This window comes from Littorina saxatilis, linkage group LG17 (assembly GCF_037325665.1).
Source record: "Littorina saxatilis isolate snail1 linkage group LG17, US_GU_Lsax_2.0, whole genome shotgun sequence".
Taxonomy (NCBI): Eukaryota; Metazoa; Mollusca; class Gastropoda; order Littorinimorpha; family Littorinidae; genus Littorina; species Littorina saxatilis.
Window position 1 is genome coordinate 3,455,052 of NC_090261.1, and position 26,486 is coordinate 3,481,537.

General features: G+C 39.8%; 2 protein-coding genes across 3 annotated transcripts in view; one reads left to right on the forward strand and one right to left on the reverse strand.

The window, feature by feature from the left end:
- LOC138953022 (uncharacterized) overlaps positions 1-4,124 on the forward strand; it is a 31,217-nt gene extending 27,093 nt beyond the window's left edge. For both annotated transcript variants that reach the window (XM_070324791.1, XM_070324790.1), the window contains exon 5: positions 1,574-4,124. In XM_070324791.1, coding sequence (XP_070180892.1) covers positions 1,574-2,188 — 615 coding nt within the window. In that variant the 3' untranslated portion in view covers positions 2,189-4,124. The remainder of the gene's footprint in view (positions 1-1,573) is intronic.
- Positions 4,125-5,029: 905 nt separating this feature from the next.
- Positions 5,030-21,872, reverse strand: LOC138953018 (zinc finger protein 652-like). The gene is made up of 9 exons (XM_070324786.1): positions 21,764-21,872; positions 17,817-18,055; positions 17,185-17,446; positions 16,745-16,810; positions 13,561-14,187; positions 12,745-12,911; positions 12,192-12,330; positions 10,010-10,155; positions 5,030-9,616 (listed from the first exon to the last, which is right to left on the reverse strand). Exons 1-9 carry the CDS (start codon positions 21,867-21,869, stop codon positions 8,774-8,776), a joined length of 2,595 nt encoding a protein of 864 aa, XP_070180887.1. The 5' UTR covers positions 21,870-21,872; the 3' UTR covers positions 5,030-8,773.
- Positions 21,873-26,486: the final 4,614 nt, after the last annotated feature.

Genomic DNA, 26,486 nt, shown 5'->3' on the forward strand with positions numbered 1-26,486 from the left:
TGTCTCCACATGACATGATGTTATAGGCCAGTCACTAGCAGGGATGTATGTCTCCACATGACATGACGTTATAGGCCAGTCACTAGCAGGGATGTATGTCTCCACATGACATGACGTTATAGGCCAGTCACTAGCAGGGATGTATGTCTCCACATGACATGACGTTATAGGCCAGTCACTAGCAAGGATGTATGTTTCCACATGACATGACGTTATAGGCCAGTCACTAGCAGGGATGTATGTCTCCACATGACATGACGTTATAGGCCAGTCACTTGCAGGGATGTATGTCTCCACATGACATGACGTTATAGGCCAGTCACTAGCAAGGATGTATGTCTCCACATGACATGACGTTATAGGCCAGTCACTAGCAGGGATGTATGTCTCCACATGACATGACGTTATAGGCCAGTCACTAGCAGGGATGTATGTCTCCACATGACATGACGTTATAGGCCAGTCACTAGCAGGGATGTATGTCTCCACATGACATGACGTTATAGGCCAGTCACTAGCAGGGATGTATGTCTCCACATGACATGACGTTATAGGCCAGTCACTAGCAGGGATGTATGTCTCCACATGACATGACGTTATAGGCCAGTCACTAGCAGGGATGTATGTCTCCACATGACATGACGTTATAGGCCAGTCACTAGCAGGGATGTATGTCTCCACATGACATGATGTTATAGGCCAGTCACTAGCAAGGATGTATGTCTCCACATGTTGACAAGGAGCACGTGGGAAAGTTTGCCTCATTAAAAGCAAGGGTATTCACTCTTTCACAACCCATACAAACCCGACAGAGTTATTTCCCAAATTTGACATTTAAAGAGAGATCAACAAGCCATCGTATTACTATTAGAAATGTGGGGTTAGACAAATAATTTCCTGTCATTGTCAATTGAAGATCATTGGGTTGTAGTGTTCTATTTAAAAAGAATTAAACAATGTCATGAGAGAGAAGCTATGTCTCACTGTGAGCATACAAGATACAGGCCATGTTTAATAAAGCCACCCGCTTTTTGAGGCCAATTTCTGACTGCACGGATTTTTCCTTATGTTTTATGCTTATGCTTTTATTAAATCCACGCGCTATATATAGCCACTTTTGTCCTGCACCAAGGTGACCTTATTAAGCAGAGTATACTGTGATGCGTTCAAATCAGATATATATATTACAAATGCACTGAAATATCCATTTATCAAAAATGTTCTGGTATATATATATGGGAGACAGATTGATGATCCACAGTATGAGTACTTCATGGGTAACTAGTCAGGTAAACATGTCACCATCAAATTAAAGCTAGAACATTACTGACTTAAGCAGAAATCCCATAATGCTTCTGATCGATTGTTCAGTACGATGGAATCCCCCCCCCCCCCCAAATTTAAAACTTAAAATAAAAAAAGACTTTCTGATCACAATCTCTGTAAATGTATACATGTACCTCCGTTTTAAGACTCCCTCCTCTTGAAGATCCAACTTTCTGTTGTGAAGGTCTTAAAATGGGGGTTCTACTGTACTTATATTTGGTCCATTTTTTTCTCTGTGTATGTGCAGACCCTGTCGTGGTTCGAGCCATTGGCCCTCGCCATTCACGTGGTGTCGGTCATAGTGGAGGTGTACCTGCTGTTCAAACCCACATCAGCCACAAACAGCAATAGCAACAGCTACAGCGGCCGTTTTGACACCGGTTCTTGCGTACCTCTGTGGCCCAACGCCTCTGGTGATGAGGACGAGGTGGAGGAGGAGGTTGACGACTCCAAAGTCAAGCCGACAGAATCCAACACTCGGCGCTCGCCAAGGCCCAAGTTCTCACGGCAGTCGAGAGAAGAGGACAACCCTACTGCTACGCTTGTGTCTGGGTTTGATAACCCCTACGTCAGGAAGAGACCAGTACCTTCCAAGTCGCTGCCAGACCATAGAAGTGAGAAAGAAAATGTGACTGTGTCAAGTGAAACATCACCTTCAAGGTCTGCAGCTGCCTCATCACAGCAACTTTGGGGGGCAGAGGTCATAGCGGCAAGCGTGCATTCACATGAAAAGGCTGGTATAGCACACACAGCTCAGCCACAATCACTTGAGGTTGAAGCTCAAATCAATGGAACAACACAAAACACGTTCAACCAGGTGCCTCAAGTTCATGCGCCTTCACCCTCGTCTGCAGACTGCTAGCAAAGAACAGCTTATTGGTTTTAAAAACCGTTCTGCGGGCACTGAAGACAGCCAGAATGTCAGCTGAGGGACAGTGGAAAATGACCAGTTTCCCCCACCACCCTCAAAGACATCTTTTTTGCAAATCCCTGTGTCTGGAACAATTTCAGAAAAGTAACTAACAGGGAATGTCATTCTGAAACAATTTATACATCTGCATTCATCTGCAATCAGTATTAACTTTTTTTAACGTACATATTTTACCAGTGCTCGTGTTTTTATACAGTGCGATTTTATCAATGACATGATTGTGCTGCTTTCCGAGTCTTTGCATCTGCAGAAATGTGTGTTGTATTGAGGTGCAGATAAGGAGGCTGTTCGTGCTCACGCTTCATCTGGTGTTCTAATTGTGTTTTACTCTTGTGACCGAGAGATGAAACAACCAGACCCTTTATCTCTTACTGTGTTGCGATATGTGCTTCTCTTTAGCAGCAAAAACAAACAGTACCTCTGTGTGCGCTGATCTACTGAATTACCACAGGATGGGTTATTAGAAACAATAAGCTTTTCGTTTATCTCGCATACAATGTATAACCTTCGTGGTTGAAAACGACGTTAAACACCAAATAAAGAAAGAAAGCATACAATGTAGTCAAAATTTGACTGGCTACAAGAGTGAGAGACCATGATATTGATGAATGACGCCGAATGATATTCCAGTACGTTTGTTTACAAAAAGACTTCCAACACATTTCCAAAGAGTGATCAATGCTGTGAACACTAAGACAAAAGTGTGAACACTAAGACAAAGGTGTGAACACTTTCTAAACAGTGGAACCCCTCTTTTAAGACCCCCTAATGTATGAATTCCTTGTTTTTAAGACCCCCTAATGTATGAATTCCTTGTTTTTAAGACCCCCTAATGTATGAATTCCTTGTTTTTAAGACCACCTAATGTATGAATTCCTTGTTTTTAAGACCACCTAATGTATGAATTCCTTGTTTTTAAGACCCCCTAATGTATGAATTCCTTGTTTTTAAGACCCCCTAATGTATGAATTCCTTGTTTTTAAGACCTCCTAATGTATGAATTCCTTGTTTTTAAGACCCCCTAATGTATGAATTCCTTGTTTTTAAGACCCCCTAATGTATGAATTCCTTGTTTTTAAGACCCCCTAATGTATTAATTCCTTGTTTTTAAGACCCCCTAATGTATGAATTCCTTGTTTTTAAGACCACCTAATGTATGAATTCCTTGTTTTTAAGACCCCCTAATGTATGAATTCTTTGTTTTTAAGACCACCTAATGTATGAATTCCTTGTTTTTAAGACCCCCTAATGTATGAATTCCTTGTTTTTAAGACCCCCTAATGTATGAATTCCTTGTTTTTAAGACCCCTAATGTATGAATTCCTTGTTTTTAAGACCCCATAATGTATGAATTCCTTGTTTTTAAGACCCCCCAATGTATGAATTCCTTGTTTTTAAGACCCTCCTTTTTTTAAATATTCTGTGCATAGCCTATGTGAATTTTCCTCATTTAAGACTCCCTCCCTTTTAAGACCTGATTTCTTAGATTTTTGAAGGTCTTAAAAAGGGGGTTCCACTGTAATTAGATTGCAGCTGTGATGGTCTAGATAATCAAACCTCAACGCACACACAGAATCACTCGTTCACACACATACGCAGAGCAACAAGTTTTGTTTAGCCAATATGTATTGTCTTTATGTAAAACATTTTTCTGTACATTATGAACCATTTCATACAAATGTACAACTATATACACCATTTTACAGAAGTAAAGAAAACCAAGACCTTTGACATGCATAGAAACACAAATCTCTGTACAAAAGGTTTTATTTAAATTCCCAACAGGGCACTGGAGTTAATTGATTTTTAAAGGATGAGACAATCTTTTCATGAAATATGGAAATAAATATGCTGTGCAAAAAATAAATGCCATTTTGTCTTAAAATTATTTTATTGTGTCAGCTGAACTTTCAAATTGTGAGTGCAACTTTGTTGTCTATGAAACACATTAAAAAAATTTTTTTTTTTAATTTGACATGCAGGCTTGCGTTATATACTTCCAAACTCTTTCTACCCCAAAAAGTGTTGGTGGGATGATTTGAACAGTGTTGAAAGGAACATGGACATTCCACCTGTGCTCGCTGTGTCGCTATAAACCTGTTGTAGACCTTTGGGATATATATCCAAAAAGTGTTGGTGGGATGATTTGAACAGTGTTGAAAGGAACATGGACATTCCACCTGTGCTCGCTGTGTCGCTATAAACCTGTTGTAGACCTTTGGGATATCCAAAAATCTGTTGATGAGCAGGAACATCACTAGCACACCTTCTTCCCTTGGTAAGTTACGTCACAAAGTAAATAGCAGCGGTTAAAACAAGACGCAATATGTCATGTCAGGCTGATACAGAAGTAAAACAACTTGCAGCTGCTTTTAGCTACATGGATGATACATCCGTTGCTTTCAAAACATTTCATGGACCACAATGAAAAGGAAAGAAGTCCGGATTTCTGCAGCCCACATTTTAATTTTTTAATTTTTAGTTTGACTGCTGTTGTAAGGTGCAAATCTTGCTTATTCAGATCAGATCCATAAACTCAACGACTGCCAATGTTCCAAAATTCAGAATCAAAGAACAAGAAAGGTAGGTTGTTGGAATGTTTGTTATTGACAAAACAATACATTCACAATTATTATGAATGAATTGTTTTGTCAATAACAAACGTTCCACTTCCAACAACCTACCTTTCTTGGTTTTTTTAATCAGATCAGACTCAAAAGAATTTAAGCAAAATGCTGTGATGCTCTGTACAGACTGTAGCTGTGCTCTAAACTAAAACAAGAAGGGCAAAGCCCATACGACTCACATGCTTGACCTTGACCTTTACATGACCTTGACCTTCAGGGTCAAGGTCAAATAACTAAACCTAGCAATGACATCATACACTAAGAACTGCTTTACACATTTTTCCTACCAAAATACATGTGACCTTGACCCAAGGTCAAGGTCATCCAAGGTCATGCAACACAAAGCTGTTAATTCAAGACATAGGAAGTACAATGGTGCTTATTGGCCCTTTCTACCATGAGATATGGTCACTTTTAGTGGTTCACTACCTTATTTTGGTCACATTTCATAAGGGTCAAAGTGACCTTGACCTTGATCATATGTGACCAAATGTGTCTCATGATGAAAGCATAACATGTGCCCCACATAATTTTTAAGTTTGAAACAGTTATCTTCCATAGTTCAGGGTCAAGGTCACTTCAAAATATGTATACAATCCAACTTTGAAGAGCTCCTGTGACCTTGACCTTGACCTTGAAGCAAGGTAAACCAAACTGGTATCAAAAGATGGGGCTTACTTTGCCCTATATATCATATATAGGTGAGGTATTCAATCTCAAAAACTTCAGAGAAAATGGGAAAAATGTGAAAAATAGCTGTTTTTTAGACAACATTTATGGCCCCTGCGACCTTGACCTTGAAGCAAGGTCAAGATGCTATGTATGTTTTTTGGGGCCTTGTCATCATACACCATCTTGCCAAATTTGGTACTGATAGACTGAATAGTGTCCAAGAAATATCCAACGTTAAAGTTTTCCGGCCGGACGGCCGGACGACTCGGGCGAGTACATCGACTCACTTTTGCTTCGCATGTGAGTCAAAAAAACATGTAACAGGCACCCACATAGTGTATGTGTTACACGTACTGGCATTTAAAGGAAACACGTTAACCATGCTATTTGCCAGTCTTTTGCTGTGGCTGCATTGCTTTTACACTGAACATTTCTTTCACCAATGCTTTTATTTGGTTTCAACCACAAAAGGCTTTAACTGCTGTTAAATCTTTACAGCTTATCTTACCTAAAATGGGAATATGAAAGTCTGGAGGATACAAGTTTTCTAGCAGAAATCAAGAGAACTATTCTTGAATGTCTTTTTTTCATTGCAAAGCTTTCAAGGCAAGAAGAAATCAGATGCCCCTCCACTACCCGATAAAGAAACAAGAACACCACAGAAATCACCTGACATCTTTGAAAGTGGCAAGACATGACCAAACATGAATTATTCTTGTTTATATTCCCCTGCACCTAATCGGACAAGTAGAAAATAGTTGTGGTGAGTGGGGAAAAAGATGGTAAATAAAGCAGAAAGATAACTCCCCAAATTTCTACCTTGGTTGTCTACAGTTGACAAAAACTTCTGAAGCTATCAGATTTCAGTATTGTAAGTTTAAGATTTAGCATACACTTCACTGCGGTAGCAGAGTAAATATCACAGTCAGTGAATGCAGTGAAAAATATTGCATGTTGACAGTACATAGTAAGTAGCATCTAGTCACCGAGAAATGGAAACACCAGTTCCAACATCCCTCTCTGTGTCTACCAACAAAACCAATCAACAAAATAAAGAAAAATTCATTTACCCCCCCCCCCCCCAATTTGACCTCCTATTGCCTTCTTCAGCATAGAAACTTCGGAGCTAATTTAATTAAGCAAATGATGATAATGAACTTGTGCGATGCATACACACCCAAAAAGGAAGTTGGAGAGCGGGATTAAAAAAACCTTTACTGGTGTGATCCGAAATGAGAGAAATATGTACCGGTAAGTATGAATGTCATTCTTATACATGTGGCCACGACCAACAGATACTGGTAAGTGTAACAACTTGGTGTGTTCTCTTATACTTAACGTCAATCAGATCTTAAACAATGTCTTTTGGTTTCAAACACACACAATCAGATGACACAAACTTGTAATAATGGGATTTTATTGTTTTTGCTGTGCTCCAACAAAAGACAAAAAACTATTAACACTGTACAGCAGCAAAAACACAGTAATATCACAGAGAATAATGACATGGACATGATAAAACCAAGTGTGAAATACATGTACATTGTACAAAGAAACGGATGAACAGCAACAGGTCATGGACACTGACTACAATAGTATAACGACATGTCCAATCTGTATGTGACTCACACTGATACCCTGCATGTGGAAAGAAAGGCACTGACCTTTCAACATTTCTCATAGTAAACCAACTTCAGATACAGTCTAAACCTACAAAGTCTGTCATGAAATAGCTGCATAGAATCTGTTGCTTGTACAAACTACTATTCACACTTAGGTCCTAACATCAGGTACAAAATTATCCCTGGGTAAACAATTTGCACAGCAAGCTATGATGAAAAAAACCAGAATGAGACAGAGGTACACCATTGCAAAGAGGAAACAAAGTAGAATAATATAATTCTCCAGAAACTTCAGTCTTCACAGTACAGTGGAACCCCCCTTTAAGACCCCCAATGTAAAGACTCCCTCCCTTTTAAGACCCTGCTTTTTGATATTTTCTGTTCATCACCTCTGTAAAGTTACCCCCATTTTAAGACTTCCTCTTTTTTAAGACCTGATTTTCTCAGATTTGTGGAGGTCTTAAATGGGGGGGGGTCCACCGTATGTCTTGACAGCAGCTCTCATACTAAGAGGTAAAAAAGAAACTTTTTTGTATTTTCTTTTGGGTCAAAACAAGTTTGTTTCTTTAAAGAAAATAAAATCAAAATGTTTAATGTACATCAAATTGAGTAACGCAGGAATAAATTAACTGGAAAGAAAAAAAACTCATGATGACATGTCACCAGTTGCATATCAGATCAAACAGACAGATCTAAATACATGGGTGTTACTGGGAAAAATCAAAAAACCTGAAAGGCAGGGGTCCAAAATGCTCAAGTTTGAAAGAAAGTTTCTGGACACTGACGAAACCAAATCATAATAAGCAAGATGGCGGCAAATCCAAGGGAGCACGCAAACCGGTGTCAAAAGTCGGATCGGAACCGCTGCTCGTTATTTCAACTTAGCGAAACGAAGCTTTTTTCTTTTTTTTTAAAACCCGGAATTTCCGGCTTCAGATTTTTTCAAAAACTGGCAATCAGGCAAAAGCCGGAAGAGTAACACCCATGTAAATAACTTGAAATTTTGCCAACAGCTTTTCATATAACTGATGAAAAAAGGTACTTAACGGATATTTTAAGTAGCTGCCATGGAGACATTTACTTATGTACAGGAAAGTCACCAATGTCTTTTTCTTTCTTTGTGTATGCATTCACTAAAGATGAACACACACCAATGTCTTTTTTTCTTTCTTTTTCTAATGCATTCACTTAAGAATATGTGCTGCCAATTCCATTTTCCACTTATTTCTCATTTTAAGTACTGAACAATCAAAGTTGTGATAAGAAACATCTTCTAGTATCTACTATTAAACTTGTGTTTAGGAATGGACATTAGTCAAAGAGAACACCTCTGTATTAACTGTAAATGGGAATCAGAAAAATGCATGCTACTTCACATAAAAGCCATCAAAGTACTCAAACTTCTTGCGAACAAAATTTACCCCTGTCTTTATTTGCAAGTACCTATCACTTCATCATATCATTTATCAATTCCTATCTTATCTCTGACAGTGCCACCTCTGATCACGGCCGGCACAATATTGCTTGCGAATTGCTCCTTTTCACTTGTGCACCATGACCAAAGGACAGTAGAGCCACAACACAGCACACACACATTAATGGTGGGTGATGAATCCCACAGGCTTGTAGTCAGCTGTGTCATCCGCCATAGACGCGTGGGTCACCTGAGGCTGCACGTGCTGCGCTGCGTATGCTGTAGGTGTAGCTTCCATGGGAACGATGGGGGTGTAGGCAGTGATGGTGTAGTAGGCTTGCCCCTGAAGGCTGGGGAGCGAGATGGCGGGCTGCCCCATGGGCATGTTGACTGCCTGACGCACCATCATCTGGGTGGGCTGGGGCAGACCCGTGGGGGAGGCCACCATCCCGTTGGGGTCCACCATGGTCACACCCAGCATTCCCATGCCAGGGCCGGCCTGCCGCATGGCTCCCATGGGGGGAATAACGCCCACCGAGGGCTGGGAGTGGGACACGGCTGTGATGGTGGGAGGGGGGTTGACACGCACCATGGTGCCGCCCTGAGAGTGAGAGAAGTGCGGCAGGAGGGTGCTGACAGGCGGGAGAGACACTGTGGCCATGGGGGAAGGCTGTACCATGGTCATAGTCGCCGGAGCGATGGGAATTTTAGAGCTCTGAGACACCGGTGAGGTTTTTATCCGGCGTGGCTTCAGCTCAACAGCAGGCAAGATGGTTGAGGGTCCAGGGGCGGGTTCCTGTGCATGCATGGGCTCATGGGACGGTGATGACTCGTTGGATTTCTTGTAGGGCTTGGTGCGCACCTTAGCAAACTCTTCCCGTGACATGCGCTTGATGCCCCTTGCCGTCAGCAGCTTGCCGTGTCTGGTCTTCAGGTGCCGCTTGTAAGTGTTTCTTGTCTTGAACTTCATTTTACAGTCTTCACACTCGTAGGGGGTCTCACCAGTGTGTTTCCTCTTGTGCTCCTGCAAAATTAAAACACCAGTCATGAGAAACTACATGTCAACAACAACCAATACAGCGGAACCACACTTGCAAACACATAAGAAACTACTCTACAGCCCATCCAAATCTAAAATGTGCCATAACATCAGTCCACCTTGGTAAAACACACTGACATTCAGATCTTGTCAGCTGTGTTAGTGTTATTACTTGTAATTTCCATCAGAAATGATTTCCTTGTCTTTGATCACATAAACTGCAGAATGCTGTTTTCAGATTACTGATCAATGCGGCTCTCATCAACTGTTTTTGTGTTTAGGATTTTTGCTATAATTTCTCTCAGTAATATTTTCCTTTCCTTTGCACACAAATATTGCAGAATGCTGTTTTCAAAGTACTGATGAAGCATGACTTACATTGTAATGTGAAGGATGCCTGAAGCGTTTGCCGCAGTCTTTACAGACAAAGCGACTCTCGTTTCTGTGAATCATCATGTGATAATTCTTGGAGTGCTGCCTGGTGAACTTCTGCCCACAGTCGCTGCACTCAAACGGCTTGATCCCTGCAACAAATGGATCACACATTGTAACTTTACAATTACAGAATTAACAGCATGCTACTCGTGCAATCAATCACACTGAATTTGCAGCTTTCTACAAAACCAAGAATTTCTTTAACCAAAACAAAAAGTAAAAGAAAGGTTAGTTAGTGGAATGCTCAACTCATTGTCTGCCTGGTACGAATATATCCGTACCCACTCAGATGGCTCTATCTGATCTGGTACGGATATATCCATACACACAGTCACTTCAGTCGCTTCCTGTAACGTCAATCTAACGCCTGCATTCCATCGTGTTGATACACAGTTGCTACAATTCTGAGTTACCTGCTGCAGCACAGCTCGTCTCGGCTAAAAAAAAGTGTTAAATATAGACAAATTAAAATTCCCTACAACTTCAACTCTTTGATAGTGAATGAACAAGACACACACCAGACAGAGAACAATGACAAAAGATGATGGCAGGAAGCAAAATGACAAAAGGAATGGCGCAGAAAGGTTGAAGTTCTTGTGAATATTGTTTTGTTTTGTCTACAATAATTAAAAGGTCCATAAACTTATCCTACCGTATTTGACGGACTACAAGCCGCGACTTTTTTTCAAAAATAATCGCATTGCAGCTTATAAAAAGATGCGGCTAAAACGTTACCTAAACTTGAATAGCATTGACCTAATGGAAGTCGCCGAGGATTTTCATTTTGCTCAATTTTGCTTTATTAGCTCTCTACTCAAGACTCTGCGCTTTTCTCTTTCTTTCGCGAATCTTCGTTTGTCAACAAGTCGTCGTGACAAGATAGCGTACAGAGAAACACCGGATGTATCAGGATGTCGCGCGCGCAAGATTTTGTTTTTTTGAGTCTCGCGATAGTTGGAGGAGCGAGAGGCGCCATGTTGTGTTTTCGTCTGCTCGAAATGTGCGCTAAAGTCGTAAATCATCCCAAAAAAGCTTATTCCGGGCGGGACTACATGTGTGTGTTGGTTACAAATTGTGTGTGTGATATTTTTCTTCAAACTTTTTCACTTTTCTTCTTTGTTTCACTTGTTTATTCTCGGAGCCGATTTCGCCAAATACCGTACTTTCAATTGCCTGGTTGTTTTGATTGATTGACACGATCTGATTAAATTTTTTTTCGACGGCGGCTAATATAGTGACGCGGCCTATACGTGGCTCGTCCCAATTTTTTTTTTAAAGTCGGGGGTGCGGCTTATAAAACGGTGCGTCTTGTAATTCGTCAAATACGGTACTTGCTTTTCATTCTTGATTTGGAAAGCAATTTCGGAATTTTTCTAGAACTGTTTTTGTTCTTGGTCAGAATTAAACAGAAACATACCTAACTAGATCAAAGACAGTTCAGCAGTTCAAATGTGCATTATACTTTATCAATTGAGCCATCAACATGACAAAACATGTCACACATAAACTATAAGGGGTGATGCACAAGTCTGCATTCTTTACAGATTATTTGAGTATTACTTTTTGTTTTTAACTTGTAATTATTAATCAGACACATGTGCACATGGGTGTTGGAACAAACAACTCAGTGATAAATGCCTTCTTGTGTAATACTCAACAACAATTTAGGCATAAAGAAAAACAGTGCATTAGGAATTGTGGAATTCATACCAGGGAGAGAACATACTTCATTTTTATCTCTGGTCCCTGGGCACACCAACTGACCAAGGGAGACAACACACTTCACATCACCTCCGATCCCTGGGCACACTAACTGACCAAGGGAGACAACATACTTCACATCACCTCCGATCCCTGGGCACACCAACTGACCAAGGGAGATAACATTCTTCACATCACCTCCGATCCCTGGGCACACTAACTGACCAAGGGAGACAACATACTTCACATCACCTCCGATCCCTGGGCACACCAACTGACCAAGGGAGACAACATACTTCACATCACCTCCGATCCCTGGGCACACCAACTGACCAAGGGAGACAATATACTTCACATCACCTCCGATCCCTGGGCACACCAAGAGGGCCAAATGAAAAAGGTGACACAAGGAAGAGAGTCTTACCTGCGTGAGAGCGGTAGTGGTAAATGAGAGTGGCCCCAGCAGTAAACTTCTTGCCCTCCTTGCAGATCTTGCACACATACTCGATCTTTTCGTCTTTCTTTCGCTGCTTCAACTCTCGGATATACTTCAATGCAGATCTCTGAAAATGCAAGAATACCTGTGTAACAACAATCGATGCAATATACGCAGGTGTCATTCTCAGGTTAATCAAAATTGAAAGTACACTTCACTTCATTGCAAGTACTTTTCTTCGAAGATTTAGACATAATCTTTTAAAACATCAAAAGAAATGAAGTCATCATTTCCCTTATTTACACTCAATTACAGGTAAGATATCTAGACAGACAGAGAGGATACTACATCCCCCAAATCCTTCATTAAAAAAATGTGTTTACTGTAAATAAAATACCTACTGTTATTAAATACATCACTTGTGCGTCTCCCTCTGTTCATACATTTATAAAATCTGCTGGTAATTATGCTAATTACACAAACACAACTACAACACTAAATGCTTCCTGACCCTCATGATTGTGATCAAACAATTTTGTACCTTCTCCCACTCTGGAATTTCGTCGTTTTTGGTGCGCGGTAGAGCTGGTCGCCTCTGCTTCTTGATTCCAGCCTTGCTGTCAAGCTCATCATCCAGGTAGCCATTTTCCTCCTCCGGGACATACAACTGCCCTCGCCCCGTTGACTTGGTCGCTGATGGAAACACTTCTGCAGATACGAAGAATCATGCTATCAAACCTAGCTGCATTTTTCGTTTTGGACTGACAACAAGAATTGCCATCATTCCAGGCTAGTAACTTTAGGGATTCACTTCATTTTCATTTCCACTGACCCAAAATGCTTTTGATATATCTCCATAACTGATGTATCTGTAACACAGAGAGTTTAAAAAAAAAGATATAAATATAGCATTTTTGTTTGTTTGTTTGTTTGCTTAACGCCCAACCGACCATGAAGGGCCATATCAGGGCGGTGCTGCTTTGTCTTTGACATATAACGTGCGCCACACACAAGACAGAAGTCGCAGCACAGGCTTCATGTCTCACCCAGTCACATTATTCTGACACCGGACCAACCAGTCCTAGCACTAAGAGGCAACTTGTTCTTCTTTCATTAACCGTTATCTGGGTTTCCCAGCCTGATTCACTTTCCTCAGAAAAGAAAAAGATCGGTCGGCTATCTCATCCTGTACAGAGTAAACTGTACACTTGAAAATTGCAAACTGGTACCATGGAAAGTGGTTGGAAAAATAAATGTTTATGTTAACACTAACTGGAAAAAGCTTACAAAGACACAGACAGAAGAAGAGAAACAAAAAGAGACAATAGCTGAACAAGACAAAAAATAAAAAGCTCACTTTTTTCTGGCATGGATTCGTGGAAGGTCTCCTCCTTGCAGACCATGGGAGTGTTCGTCAAGCCTGCGTCGTACAGATGGATGCCTCTGGAGAGATCCTGGGAGGCCCTGGAGTCCAGACTAACACCGCTGGATATTGACGCTTCGTCGTCCGAGTCTGCCATTTCGTCCTCGCTTCCAGAATGTTCATACACTTTCCTTTCATGGCCAGCGGGGGTAGAGTAATCGTGATCACAGTGAGGGTAAGGCTTCAGTTCATCAGCTTCATCCTGTGTAGCGGATTCTGCTGGTGCGCCCTCACTACCCGACGTTTCACTCAAAGAAGGGTTTTTGACTTTCTTCTTCCTCTGCACACTTGGGGTGGAGCTGTCGGTTGCTGTGGATGAAGTAGTGGTGGGTTTGTTTTCTTTGTTAGCGTGTTTGCTGGTTTGCTTTCTGGGGGTCTCTCGTTTGACCTTCTTAGCTTTGCTGGCTTTTTTCTTGGCCGATTTGGTGCCAATGTCGGACTGCTCTGACTGGTCTTCTTCCTGCATGGCTTGTTCGTCTTCTGGAGAGTTGGCCTTTATGGAGGTGAACTTGCTATTTCTTTTGGATGCAGAAGATGATGACACTTTCTTGCGCTTGATTTCTGCAAAGAAATGTTCTGCTTTAGTTCACATAAAACAACCTGTTGCAGGTAAACCTTCATGATCAAGCAAAAATTCAGGACTAACAATTTACAAGAGGAGAGAGAGAGAGAGAGAGAGAGAGAGAGAGAGAGAGAGAGAGAGAGAGAGAGAGAGAGAGAGAGAGAGAGAGAGAGAGAGAGAGAGAGAGAGAGAGAGAGAGAGAGAGAGAGAGAGAGCACATGCATACAAACCAGTGCATTATCCAACATAGACCAGTGCAAGTGCCTTATGATATGTTTGTTATACATAGAAGCAGAGGTATGTTGGTCAAATTTAACTTTCAAAGATAAAAAAAAAAACACAATTACTTCAAAGATATCCATTGATAATGTTTGACATTTATCCATTGATAATGTTTGACATTTCTTCTTCTTCTTCAGCGTTCCAGAAATTCTGGTGACGTGTGAGCTTGTTTGCCCATTTGGGTTCCCCACACTATACTCTGAGAGCATAGTCAGCTTCACTCCGCTTTCGTTGGGTAGGCATGCTGGGTATGTTCGTGTTTCCATAACCCACCGAACTCCGACATGGATTACAGGATCTTTTCCGTGCGCACTTGGTCTTGTGCTTGCGTGTACACATGAAGGAGGTTAAGTCACTAGCAGGTCTGCACATAAGTTGACCTGGGAGATCGGAAAAATCTCCACTCTTAACCCACCAGGCGGCAGCGACCGGGATTTGAACTCACGACCTCCCGATTAGGAGGCCAACGTCTTACCACTGCGCCACTTCGCACGTCTACTTTTAGATTCAAACTCATTCAAATGCAGAACCTTATTTTTGCAAGAACAGAGTAAGACATGAGTCTGTAGCTGTAAGACATTTAACAATGCCTAATTTAGAAAGGGCTTCCCTTTCTTGTTTAATTAATTAACTGAACACCTGAAAACAACTGAACCAGAGGAAGAAAATGTTGTTATGAGAGAAGACAAGTCGCGTAAGGCCAAATAACAACATTTAGTCAAGCTGTCGAACTCACAGAATGAAACTGAACGCACTGCATTTTTTCACAATGACCGTAGTCCGCCGCTCGTACAAAAGGCAGTGAAATTAACGAGCCTGTTTAGTGCGGTAGTGGTTGGGCTGTGCTGCAAAGCACGCTTTTCTGTACCTCTCTTCGCTTTAACTTTCTGAGCGTGTTTTTAATCCAAACATATCATATTTATATGTTTTTGGAATCAGGAACCGACAAGGAATAAGATGAAAGTGTTTTTAAATCGATTTCAGACATTTAATTTTAATCATAATTTTTATATTTTTTATTTTTATAGCTTGTTTTTAATCCGAATATAACATATTTGTATGTTTTTGGAATCAGAAAATGATGAAGAATATGATAAACGTAAATTTGGATCATTTTATAAAAAAAAAATTTAATTACAATTTTCGAATTTTTAATGACCAAAGTCATTAAATAATATTTAAGCACCCAAGCTGAAATGCAATACTAAAGTCCGGCCTTCGTCGAAGATTCCTTGGCCAAAATTTCAATTAATTTGATTGAAAAATGAGGGTGTGACAGTGCCGCCTCAACTTTTACAAAAAGCCGGATATGACGTCATCAAAGACATTTATCAAACAAGAAGAGCAAACGCTCGATCGAGTCACTTTCGCAGTTCTGAATATTATATGAGGCATCAGATGGACAGGAAGAAATTGCTATTCACAACACAATGAGTCACGTTCACATAAAATTTGAGCCCGGTCACTTTTATAGTTTCCGAGAAAAGCCCAACGTTAAGTTGTGTGTTGCCGAACAGAAAAGGCTAGTTATCTCCCTTGTTTTTCTGATAACGTTCGTAAAAGGCTACAGATGTAAATACTTTGATGTAAAGAATAATCCTACAAAGTTTCAATCACATCCGATGAACTTTGTCAAAGATATAAAATGTCTAATTTTTCCTTTGACGCTGACCTGTGACCTTGAAAAAGGTCAAAGGTCAACGAAACCATCGTTAAAGTGTAGAGGTCATTGGAGGTCACGACTAAACAAAATATGAGCCCGATCGCTTTGATAGTTTCCGAGATACTTTGTCAAAGATATAAAATGTCTAATTTTTCCTTTGACGCTGACCTGTGACCTTGAAAAAGGTCAAAGGTCAACGAAACCATCGTTAAAGTGTAGAGGTCATTGGAGGTCACGACTAAACAAAATATGAGCCCGATCGCTTTGATAGTTTCCGAGAAAAGTCCAACGTTAAGGTGGTGTCTACGGACGGCCGGCCGGACGGCCGGCCGGCCGGACAGACTAACACTGACCGATTACATAGAGTCACTTTTTCTCAAGTGACTCAAAAATGAAAAAAACGTCTGGGGATATCATACCCAGGAACTCTCATGTCGAATTTCATAAAGATCGGTCCAGTAGTTCACTCTGAATCGCTCTACACACACACGCACAGACAGACAGACAGACAGACACACACACATACACCACGACCCTCGTCTCGCCTCTATGTTAAAACATTTAGTCAAAACTTGACTAAATGTAAAAAGGTTCATGGGCCTGCAACTTACCAGCCTGCTTTTCTTGTTTAACACGGAACTGAACTGAAGTAGTTTTGAAATCCTTTGATGAAACTCCTGCAATCACAGAAAAACATTGAAAGTGAAACAATGAAACAAACACCCAAGCACACATTGAATTATAAATGAATACAATGGTTCCTCTTGATAGTTTTGCAGTATAGTCATTTAGTATAGACCTCAAACACCAAGCATACAATGTTAAATGTTTAACGGTACCGCCCTCTCCAAATGGACAATGGTGCAAGATATATTTGTCGAGACATTTACATGGGATCAGAGCATCTTTCACGTGGACAGATATACCATGGAGATTCACAAGAAGGAAGCTATCTCTTACAGATCAAAGCGGTCTGACAAGGATTGTAAGAGTGGGATCAACACTGAGAAAAACAGGCAGGTAATTATCACTATAGCACATAAAGCCTTACCTTTCTTGATGAGTTCATTGCGGTGTTTGACCATGTGTTCTTCCATCCTTCTGCGCACTTGGTCTTCGTTCCGATAGCCTTTAAACTCTTCCGAGCACACGGCGGGGTCTTCAAAGAACTTGCACAAAAAGGTGATACGGTCCTCGTACTGGTTGTCTGTGTGCAAGCGTTCAGAGAACAAGTCCACCAACGTCTTGGTTGGCAGCTTGACCAGCATGTCGAAGGTGATTGCCTCCACTGTCTGCAGGTTCCTTTTGGTCCACTAAAAATACAATAGCAACAGACAAATTAGAAGAGACAAATTCCATTCACTTGGCTAACAATAAGTAACATGTAAACTTGTAAACGTAAGCACCTCAGCCTTGTACCGATAACAACATCTCTCGCACTATATTATTACATAGCAAAAGAGTAATAAGAAGAGAAAAAGCCAATTTTGTTCACTTGGTTAAAATGTAAACTTTTAAATTTAAGCACCTCAGCCACATCTCTGGCAGTATATTGAATAGGTATGACAGGGACACACACCTGGACAGACAGCAGGGACAGATGTGTTTTACTTTCAGCTGCAACCACGTCAATCTGCAGCCAATAATACCTTTCCATATGAAGTGCATGCCAGAACATCATACCTTTTGAGGTTTAGGAGTCGTCTTCCTTGGAGTCTCCTTGTCACCAGTTGCAGCAGCAGCTGACTGGAGTGTTGTGTCCATGTTTTGCTCATCCTGAGTTGTAGCACCTGCTTCTGGTTCAAAAGAAGTGTCAGCACTTTTGGCCTTTTGATCAATGACACTTCCCGCAGCTATCAGCATCATCAGACCATCATTCTGTTTCATCGTCTTCTTTCGTGGGGACTGTCGTAAAGGCGCAACTGCAAAAGAGGAGCGAACACAATAGTCAAGGCAAACAATTGCTAAAGTGAAGATCAAGAATGCTGCTCTGTCAAAACAACAAAACCCAATGTAATGTATTTGTAAAGCAATCTTTCAAACATATTGCTACCTTCGCTTCAATATCACAAAAAGTAATCCATTTTACTGAGGTATGAATCAGGTCACAGGTGAATGAACTTACAAGTTCCTATTATATATTATCCTTCATTGGCTCCCCTAACACCAATTTTTAACCACTTGCTTCCTTTAGTATATAATAAACCAGCCATAGGGCGTCGTAGTTCCCCATGCTCATGAATTAGTGTGTTAGACAGACTCAAATTTTCTCTTTTGACCCCAAAAGACATTGAGCCCGTGAACATTTTCCCAGAATTACCCATTCTAATTTAAGTAACATCGGCTTTAGGGAAAAGCCCAATTGATGATTGTATCACTGCACGTCAACTCCATGTAAATTGTAATGGTCGTTGTCTACATTTCGTTGAATAGCTCTGTCCTAAACATTATTCTCTATGAGCAGTTAACCTGGTGTGTGTGTGTGTGTGTGTGTGTACTCTAGTTTGTGCATGTGTGCTTTGTTGTGAGTATCGATCAGTCTGTTGTATGTGTTTGTTCGCATCCTTGACAGTGCATACAGTGGTGCACTGGTAAACTATTTGTTTCTTGGTATTACTACCCATACATACCCATGCTTTTGCATTTATGTATGTGTGCTCTTTGATGAGTATTTGCCTTTTTATTTGAGACATTATTAATGCAAATGTATTAATTGTATATATCATGATTTTGTTGGATTGAACTTGTTAAGCACTTTGAGCTGTGGGGAAGCGTTAAATAAATGTTCCATTATTATTATTATTTATTACTTCTAATAAATACACTAGCTTCCGCCGTCACAATATCCCCGATTGTGTCCCAAAGCTTTATCCCTGTCAAGCCTTGTATTATACATATCCCCCAAATAAGAAATAGTATTCACAGAATGAAATAAAACATAAAGCAAATAAATCAGTTAATCCCTGTATGGTTAAAGGCACAGTAAGCCTCCCGTAAACCATCACAGATACTGTCAGGCTTTTACACACAGTACAAATACCCTTCCATTTGAACGCTCACCAAACGGGAACATCCTAGGTGCCCTACGTAAAGAGCGAGCAATTTTTAAAGAATTAATTTTTCTCGGACACTTTTTGGACCCATCCTGAACTCAGGTCAAAAATGAGTTACTTCCCTTCGGGTCTTATTCTAAACTGGCGATAGCCGTGGATCGAAGAATGTTAATGGACCGTGGTGCGTTTTTGCGCTAGACCTAACTTTTAAAATCTAAATAATAAATTGACAGCTTGTTACACAAACATTCTTCAGTTTAATCATAAAAGAATTCTTTTTTCATCAAGACAAGATCAGTACAATTCGAAGTTGTGAAAGTTTAAAAAAAGAAAAGCCCGGAAGCAGGGTCACGCAAGGGTCGTAGCAGACGACGGATTATGCATATCGCCAGTTCCTCTCAACAGTCAAAAGCCATCGCTAGAGTTCTTGTGAACCACAGCCGTTTGTTTCGTGCATAAAAACGTGCTATTGCAGATAAGCTCACATCGAGTCGCATTCAAATTACAGTAAAACCTGTAGAATGCGGTCACTGGACTTGACGGCCACTCGCACAATACGGCCAGTCTTTATTGGCACGGATCGTTTCCTTCATTAAAATCACTGTACTTAGCGGACACCTCGGAATTACGGACGTGGACGCTTATTTTAGGTCCCTACTAAATTGTGTAACTGCTCAATACGGACAAAGGATGTTCGTTTAACTTCCAAACATCATTGCGATTGTCTGTCTTCTCTCTCTCGCAAGCTTGATTTGAGAGGTAAAAGAAGCTTAATCGCGATTGGTCGGCTTTGAGCTGAAACTGAAACAAGCTTATTAGCGATTGGTCAGCAACCTCATAGCCAATGAAATGCATCGAAAGTATTCGACGGAAGTCGGTACATTTGTAAACAACATCGAAGATTCTCACACACTTGCACAGCTGATTCAATCGCGTTTTGCCGAAGTTTGAATGAATCACGATGGCTTCTAGGTTGCGGAAGGAACGAAACGCTCTCACTTTAGAGCAACGAATGTCGAGCAGATCAAAAAAGGATTTCGAAGAAGGCAACTGATTATGAGGAACTAAATGATGCTGTTTTCCAATGGTTTTCAACAAAGTGTGCTAATCATTTTGCCATCAGCTGTTCAACCTGTGTTAAAGCTGTTGTGATAAGTTGTCTGAAGGACCAATTATTTTTACTTTAAATAATTTATATATTCTTGTTCTACCTGTGTTAACAACATGTGATAAAGTGTTCTTTTTAAAAGTCCTTCTCTGTGGACTGGATCTGTTACAACTGGTAATAAAATACTGTATTTCACTGTTTTTACTTGTTTTCTTTTTACTCTTAAACATGTACATACTTGTACAATATAGCACTTTCCTTTTCGCAACCACATTTGCTTGAACCTGTAAAATAAGGACACCTGCAGAATAAGGACACTTTTCACTGGTCCCAATAATAAGCATGTCTGAACAATGTTTATAAGTTTCACACCTGAAAAATAAGATAAAACTCTCCACTCTTTTATAGTAGTTATAGTAGTACACGTAGTAGTGGTTAGGGACTGGATTGATATCCATAAGCCTCACCCTTTTTTCGCACCCCATCTCATTATCAAATTTGTTGCAGGTCAATCATATTAACATGCTCAAAGTCGTATTTACTCAATATCAATTATCGTACAAATAAAGTGACTCACTTTGCACGCACTGCTACAATGTTCCTTACCAACCAAATGGGACAACTTTTCCTATAAGATCACAAACGCGCTCAGCACCCGACCACATGGAATAGCGTCACGGAAGTTTACATAGCCTCGTTCTCGATGCACAGCAGTCGACAGAATTTGGGGTGCAACGCAAATGTATTCTCAGTAAATGTCCCATGTCAACGATTCGTACCTGCTCATCTGCTCAACAGTTAACAAAATAATCAAGCCCATAGTGCTCCTCGGTAGAATTCATGACCGGAGACGAAGAGAGACATATTTCTTTGGCTGCAACAATCGGGACGACCGCAGCCTCGCTTTCGCCACGAAGCAGACGGCACGTTACCCAAATGGTGTTTTCTTTGTGCACTGTTCGAAGAGATGCCCGCCTGTAATTCCAATAACGACACGCCAAAACCATTACATACCTTTCAGGGAAATACATTGATGCTAACAATAGAATAAAACGGATCTCAGTTAACATACTCAGCAAAAGAACACACCAAACGTTAACCTGTTCTGGCTTTGGCGCCGAAAGTTATTTCCCTGCTAAAATCCGCCATCTTGATTTTTCGTCTGTAACTTGTAGTCTTTGTCGAGCAAAAAACGATCAATCAACTAAAACAAAGGCATGTACAATGTCAATTTTACAAGTAAGGCAATCTTCGAACCATAAAGCATCCTAAAAAAGACATCGTTCATCGAACAGTCGGACAGATCGTAGCAGATTTAGCTTTTAGTTTTCACTGCTGCTGTTAACAATTTTAGCAGTCGACGAGCCATGATCAACGTTGGGACGAAGTATGTTATTGGACAGTAAGAAGCGTAATTCGACCACAAAAACTGTAAAAACCAGAAAAGTAATCGAAATCAAGTTACTAACGTTTAGCTGGAGAATCTTCCGTCTTGAAAACGGTTGCTTTAGCAGCCTTTTTCCTTGGAGAAGCCATCTCGTCTGCTCGAGGATCGTTGCCTGCCTCGACTGGCATGTGTCTGCTGGCCCAAAGTGATGAAACGGTTTAGTGATGGAGCCCAATTTGGGGATTTTCCATACGGGTTTTTGAAAGAAATGTAATTGCCATATAGGCCTAATTTATGTCAGATTCCCATTGCGAAAAAGTCTCAATGATTATTTTTATTATCATAATTATTCATTATTAATTATTATCATCATTATTATTATTAATTAATTATTTAATAAATATATATATATATATATAAATCAACAAATAGATAAATAAACCAAGCAATAATAAGACTGGCAAGCCAACAGCCGCAGCTCAGTGTAAACGCTCAACAATAAAAGGCCAGCCGAGATCAAATAGCTTCTTTCTCTAACTTCGGGAGTAGATAGATAGATACTGAGATTGTAATTGTCTGATTGGTAGGTCCGTAACAGTTTGGAAGATAACCGCAGAACAAAAACTGATCCGGCAAAAAGGCGTAGCTAGTGCTGACCGCTGACCATAGTGTGTAGACCACTTGGTATCAAAAAGAGCATTTCCTTCCTGTACACATGAACAGGCCACAATAGGCCAAACAGATACGGCTTATGTGCAGTGATGTGGCCCTGTGCAGTGACTCAGTGGCCCGAAACAATAAAATACTTGACTTGACTTGACCGTTGAATACTTGAAGAGCAACTCTGCTCCGACACGACACCGTCTTCAGAAATCAGTCACTGAAGTCTCAGTCTTGCTGACTTAATTACGCAAATGGACAAAGCTGTCAGTTACAATATTCCCCCTGCATCCCCCCCCCCCCCAAAAAAAAAAAAAACCACACACACAAAAAAAACACCACCCACCTAACAAACAAACAAACAATTAGGTCGCGTAAGGCAAAATTACTACATTTAAGTCAAGCTGTGGAACTCACAGAATGAAACTGAACGCACTGCATTTTTTTTCACAATGACCGTAGTCCGCCGCGAGTGCAAAAGGCAGTGAAAGTGACGAGCCTGTTTTTCGCGGTAGCGATTGCGCTGTGCTGCATAGCACGCTTTTCTGTACCTCTCTTCGTTTTAACTTTCTGAGCGTGTTTTTAATCCAAACATATCATATCTATATGTTTTTGGAATCAGGAACCGACAAGGAATAAGATGAAATTGTTTTTAAAACGATTTGGGAAATTTATTTTTAATCATAAATTTTATATTTTTAATTTTCAGAGCTTGTTTTTAATCCGAATATAACATATTTATATGTTTTTGGAATCAGAACATGATGAAGAATAAAATATAAGTAATTTTGGATCGTTTTATAAAAAATAATTGTATTTACAACTTTCAGATTTTTAATGACCAAAGTCATCAATTAATTTTTAGGCCTCCATGCTGAAATGCAATACCGAAGTCCGGCCTTCGTCGAAGATTGCTTGGCCAAAATTTCAATTAATTTGATTGAAAAATGAAGGTGTGACAGTGCCGCCTCAACTTTTACAAAAAGCCGGATATGACGTCATAAAAGACATTTATCGAAAAATGAAAAACATGTCTGGGGATATCATACCCAGGAACTCTAATGTAAAATTTCATAAAGATCGGTCCAGTAGTTTACTCTGAATCGCTCTACACACACACACGCACAGACACACACACACACAAACACACACAAACACACACACACACACACACACACACACACACACACACACACACACACATACACCACGACCCTCGTCTCGATTCTCCCTCTATGTTAAAACATTTAGTCAAAACTTGACTAAATGTAAAAACACCAAAAAAGCCCACACCAAACAAACAAACAACAAAAACGAGTAAGGCGAAATTACTACATTTAGTCAAGCTACCGAAGTCACAGAATGAAACTGAACGCACTGCATAACACCCCGCGGCACTTATCCCGTGCAACACGAAGTGAAATTGACAATCCAGAATAGCGCGGTAGCGTATTGCGCTTAGCAGGAAAGCCCGGTTTTCTGTATTCTTGTTAACTTTCTAAGGTTGTTTTGAATACAACATATCTGATCATATTTATATGTTTTGGGAATCAGGAAAGGATAAAGAATAAGATGAAATCATTTTTGGATAGATTTCCTAAATTTTAATCGTAATACTAATTAACCTATTTTCGTTAATTGTGATCACATTTTAAGAGTAAACATGGCATATGTATATAATTTTAGATTCAGAATTTGATGAAGAATACGATGCAATCTATTTTAAATCTGTTTGCGAAAATTTCATTTTAATAATGACAACTTTAATGAGCAAACGAATTAATTAATTTTTAAGCCTCAACGCTGAAATGCAATACCAAAGTCTGGGCTTCGTCGAAGATTACTTGAGCAAAATTTCAACCAATTTGGTTGAAAAATGAGGGTTGACAGTGCCGCCTCAAGTTTAACAAAATGCCGGATATGACGTCATCGAAGACATTTGGCAGAAAAAAGAAAAAATTGTCTGGGGATATCATACCCAGGAACTCTCATGTGAAGTTTCATGAAGATCGGTCCAGTAGTTTTCTTGGAACTGATTTATACACACACACACACACACACACACACAGACACACACACACCACGACCCTCATCTCGATTACCCCTCTATACTATGTTAAAGCATTTAGTCAAAACTTGACTAAATGTAAAAACAACAAGAACCGGCAAACTTGTGTCAACAGAAAGCAGTCAGGAGGCTGCATATGTCTTGTATTCAGTGCCCAAGTGGAAAGATGCTGCTCACTCATACCTCATGTATAAACCCGGCAGCTCTCTTGTCATTTACAACATTGTATACATGTGCACAAAAGAAAGGTACATGTACTTGTAGGGCCAGAGATGACACAAGCTTTTGGTCCAAAACACGTTTTAATTCCTCAACATTTTTGGTAGTTTACACACAATGGAATCATTGTGCGATGACAATTTGTCCTTTTCATCGCATGTATCCTCTTCCTTGCAATAAAGTAATAATTTTCAAAGTAATTTCATGAAACTTGACAGCATTTTGAATAATTTTGACGCAGGCTATTTTTTCAGAATCGTTTTTTGAGAAATACTTCATTGGGAAATACTTATCTTCTAGACAAACTGTTAAATCTTCTTACTGTTTTTATTGTTAGTGTTATTTTTTTAACAAATGATGTCCCTGTGCTTTAACAGAGAGAATTTTATTATGAAATACTGAGGAATGATTTTAGAAATTCTGTCAAAGTACATAACCTTGCCTCACTTTTCGAAATGTTGTTTGTGCCTATGATATCTACCCAGGGAACAAATTTGTTTATAAATATGAACAAAATTGCTTTATTATTGCATGGTGGGACCTGTTCAGAGTGAAATAAAACAAACTTCAAAATTCTATTTATTTTTTTCTTAAAAGATGAATGTTTTTTCGAAAACTAAATTTGTTACATCAAAAACATCATTTCTGACCCATAAATAAAGTAAATATCACTTTTCATAACAAAAAAACAAAAACCCACCTTAACTGAGTTTTTTTAGTTTTTTTTTTTGTGGTGGTCAACAACCATGAAAAAAACAAAAAAACTTTAAAAGTTGTTCAAAAGAGACTTTCGTAGCACAATCCTGAGCATTTTGCCTGACCCACATTGAATTGTTTGTGTCTGTCTTTCTTTTTTCTTTACATAGTAAGTCAAACATAAACAGGGAACATTTCTTTTTCCATTTTGATATTACCCCTTTTTCACTTTTTTGGATGATTTTTTTTCTCTATTTCTTTTCTTTTGTGTGTGCGAGTGTGTGGGAAGATGTTATTAATAAAAAAAATCCTAGGCGACGCGGAGATTGGTAACCAAAAGGTACAGAACTGAACAAAATAAAATACTGCATACCCACTTTGGTTATCCAAACCCGTACAGGAATTTACCGTTTTGGTTCATGATAGCAGCAGAAAGTATTGTCAGCCAATCAGGCAGAGGAAAACAACCACAGTTTGTCACGTGGGAGAAAATGCTGTCAGCAATTGGTTGAACTTAAAAAGGCAGCCATGGCTGAGAAGTTTGGTTTTCTACACATTGTCCAACTTTTGTCGTTAAACTGAAACTGCCTGCCAATAAAAGTTATTTGAATGATTCACAGCAAATTTTATTAACATTAATCCACACAGTATTTAAAAAGATCAATTTATAACAGAAACAACCATTCGATCAATAATAAAGTAGTGAAATGTACAGCAAATCCTCACAAGCGAACAAACATAGCAGACGAAAGCCAGTGGAGTCTACAATCTGCCCAATTGTGTTATATTTTGCGATAAAACACAGGTAATAAGTCAATCAAACTCGGGAAAAGTATTTGGGCCACATACACAATACATCAGATGCAGCCTACTTGAATAGGATTTGTTATACTAAGCGATTGTTCGCGTTGTGAAGAAATTCGTCTGCTTTGTTTTCTTCCCAAATTGTCATGGCGGACAAGTCGTTGCAGACGAAATTGAACAAACGACTGGCTGCGCGAATCCCTGCCTCTAACTTCGATCATTCTACAGTTGTCCTTCCTTTATTTACAAAGCTTTACGTTATAAGACAAACAAAATGAAAATTAACAGAGAACTGATTTAAAACAAATACATCAATATTACCAGCGATAGAGGTGTTGGTCAAGTCACGTGACTTTAG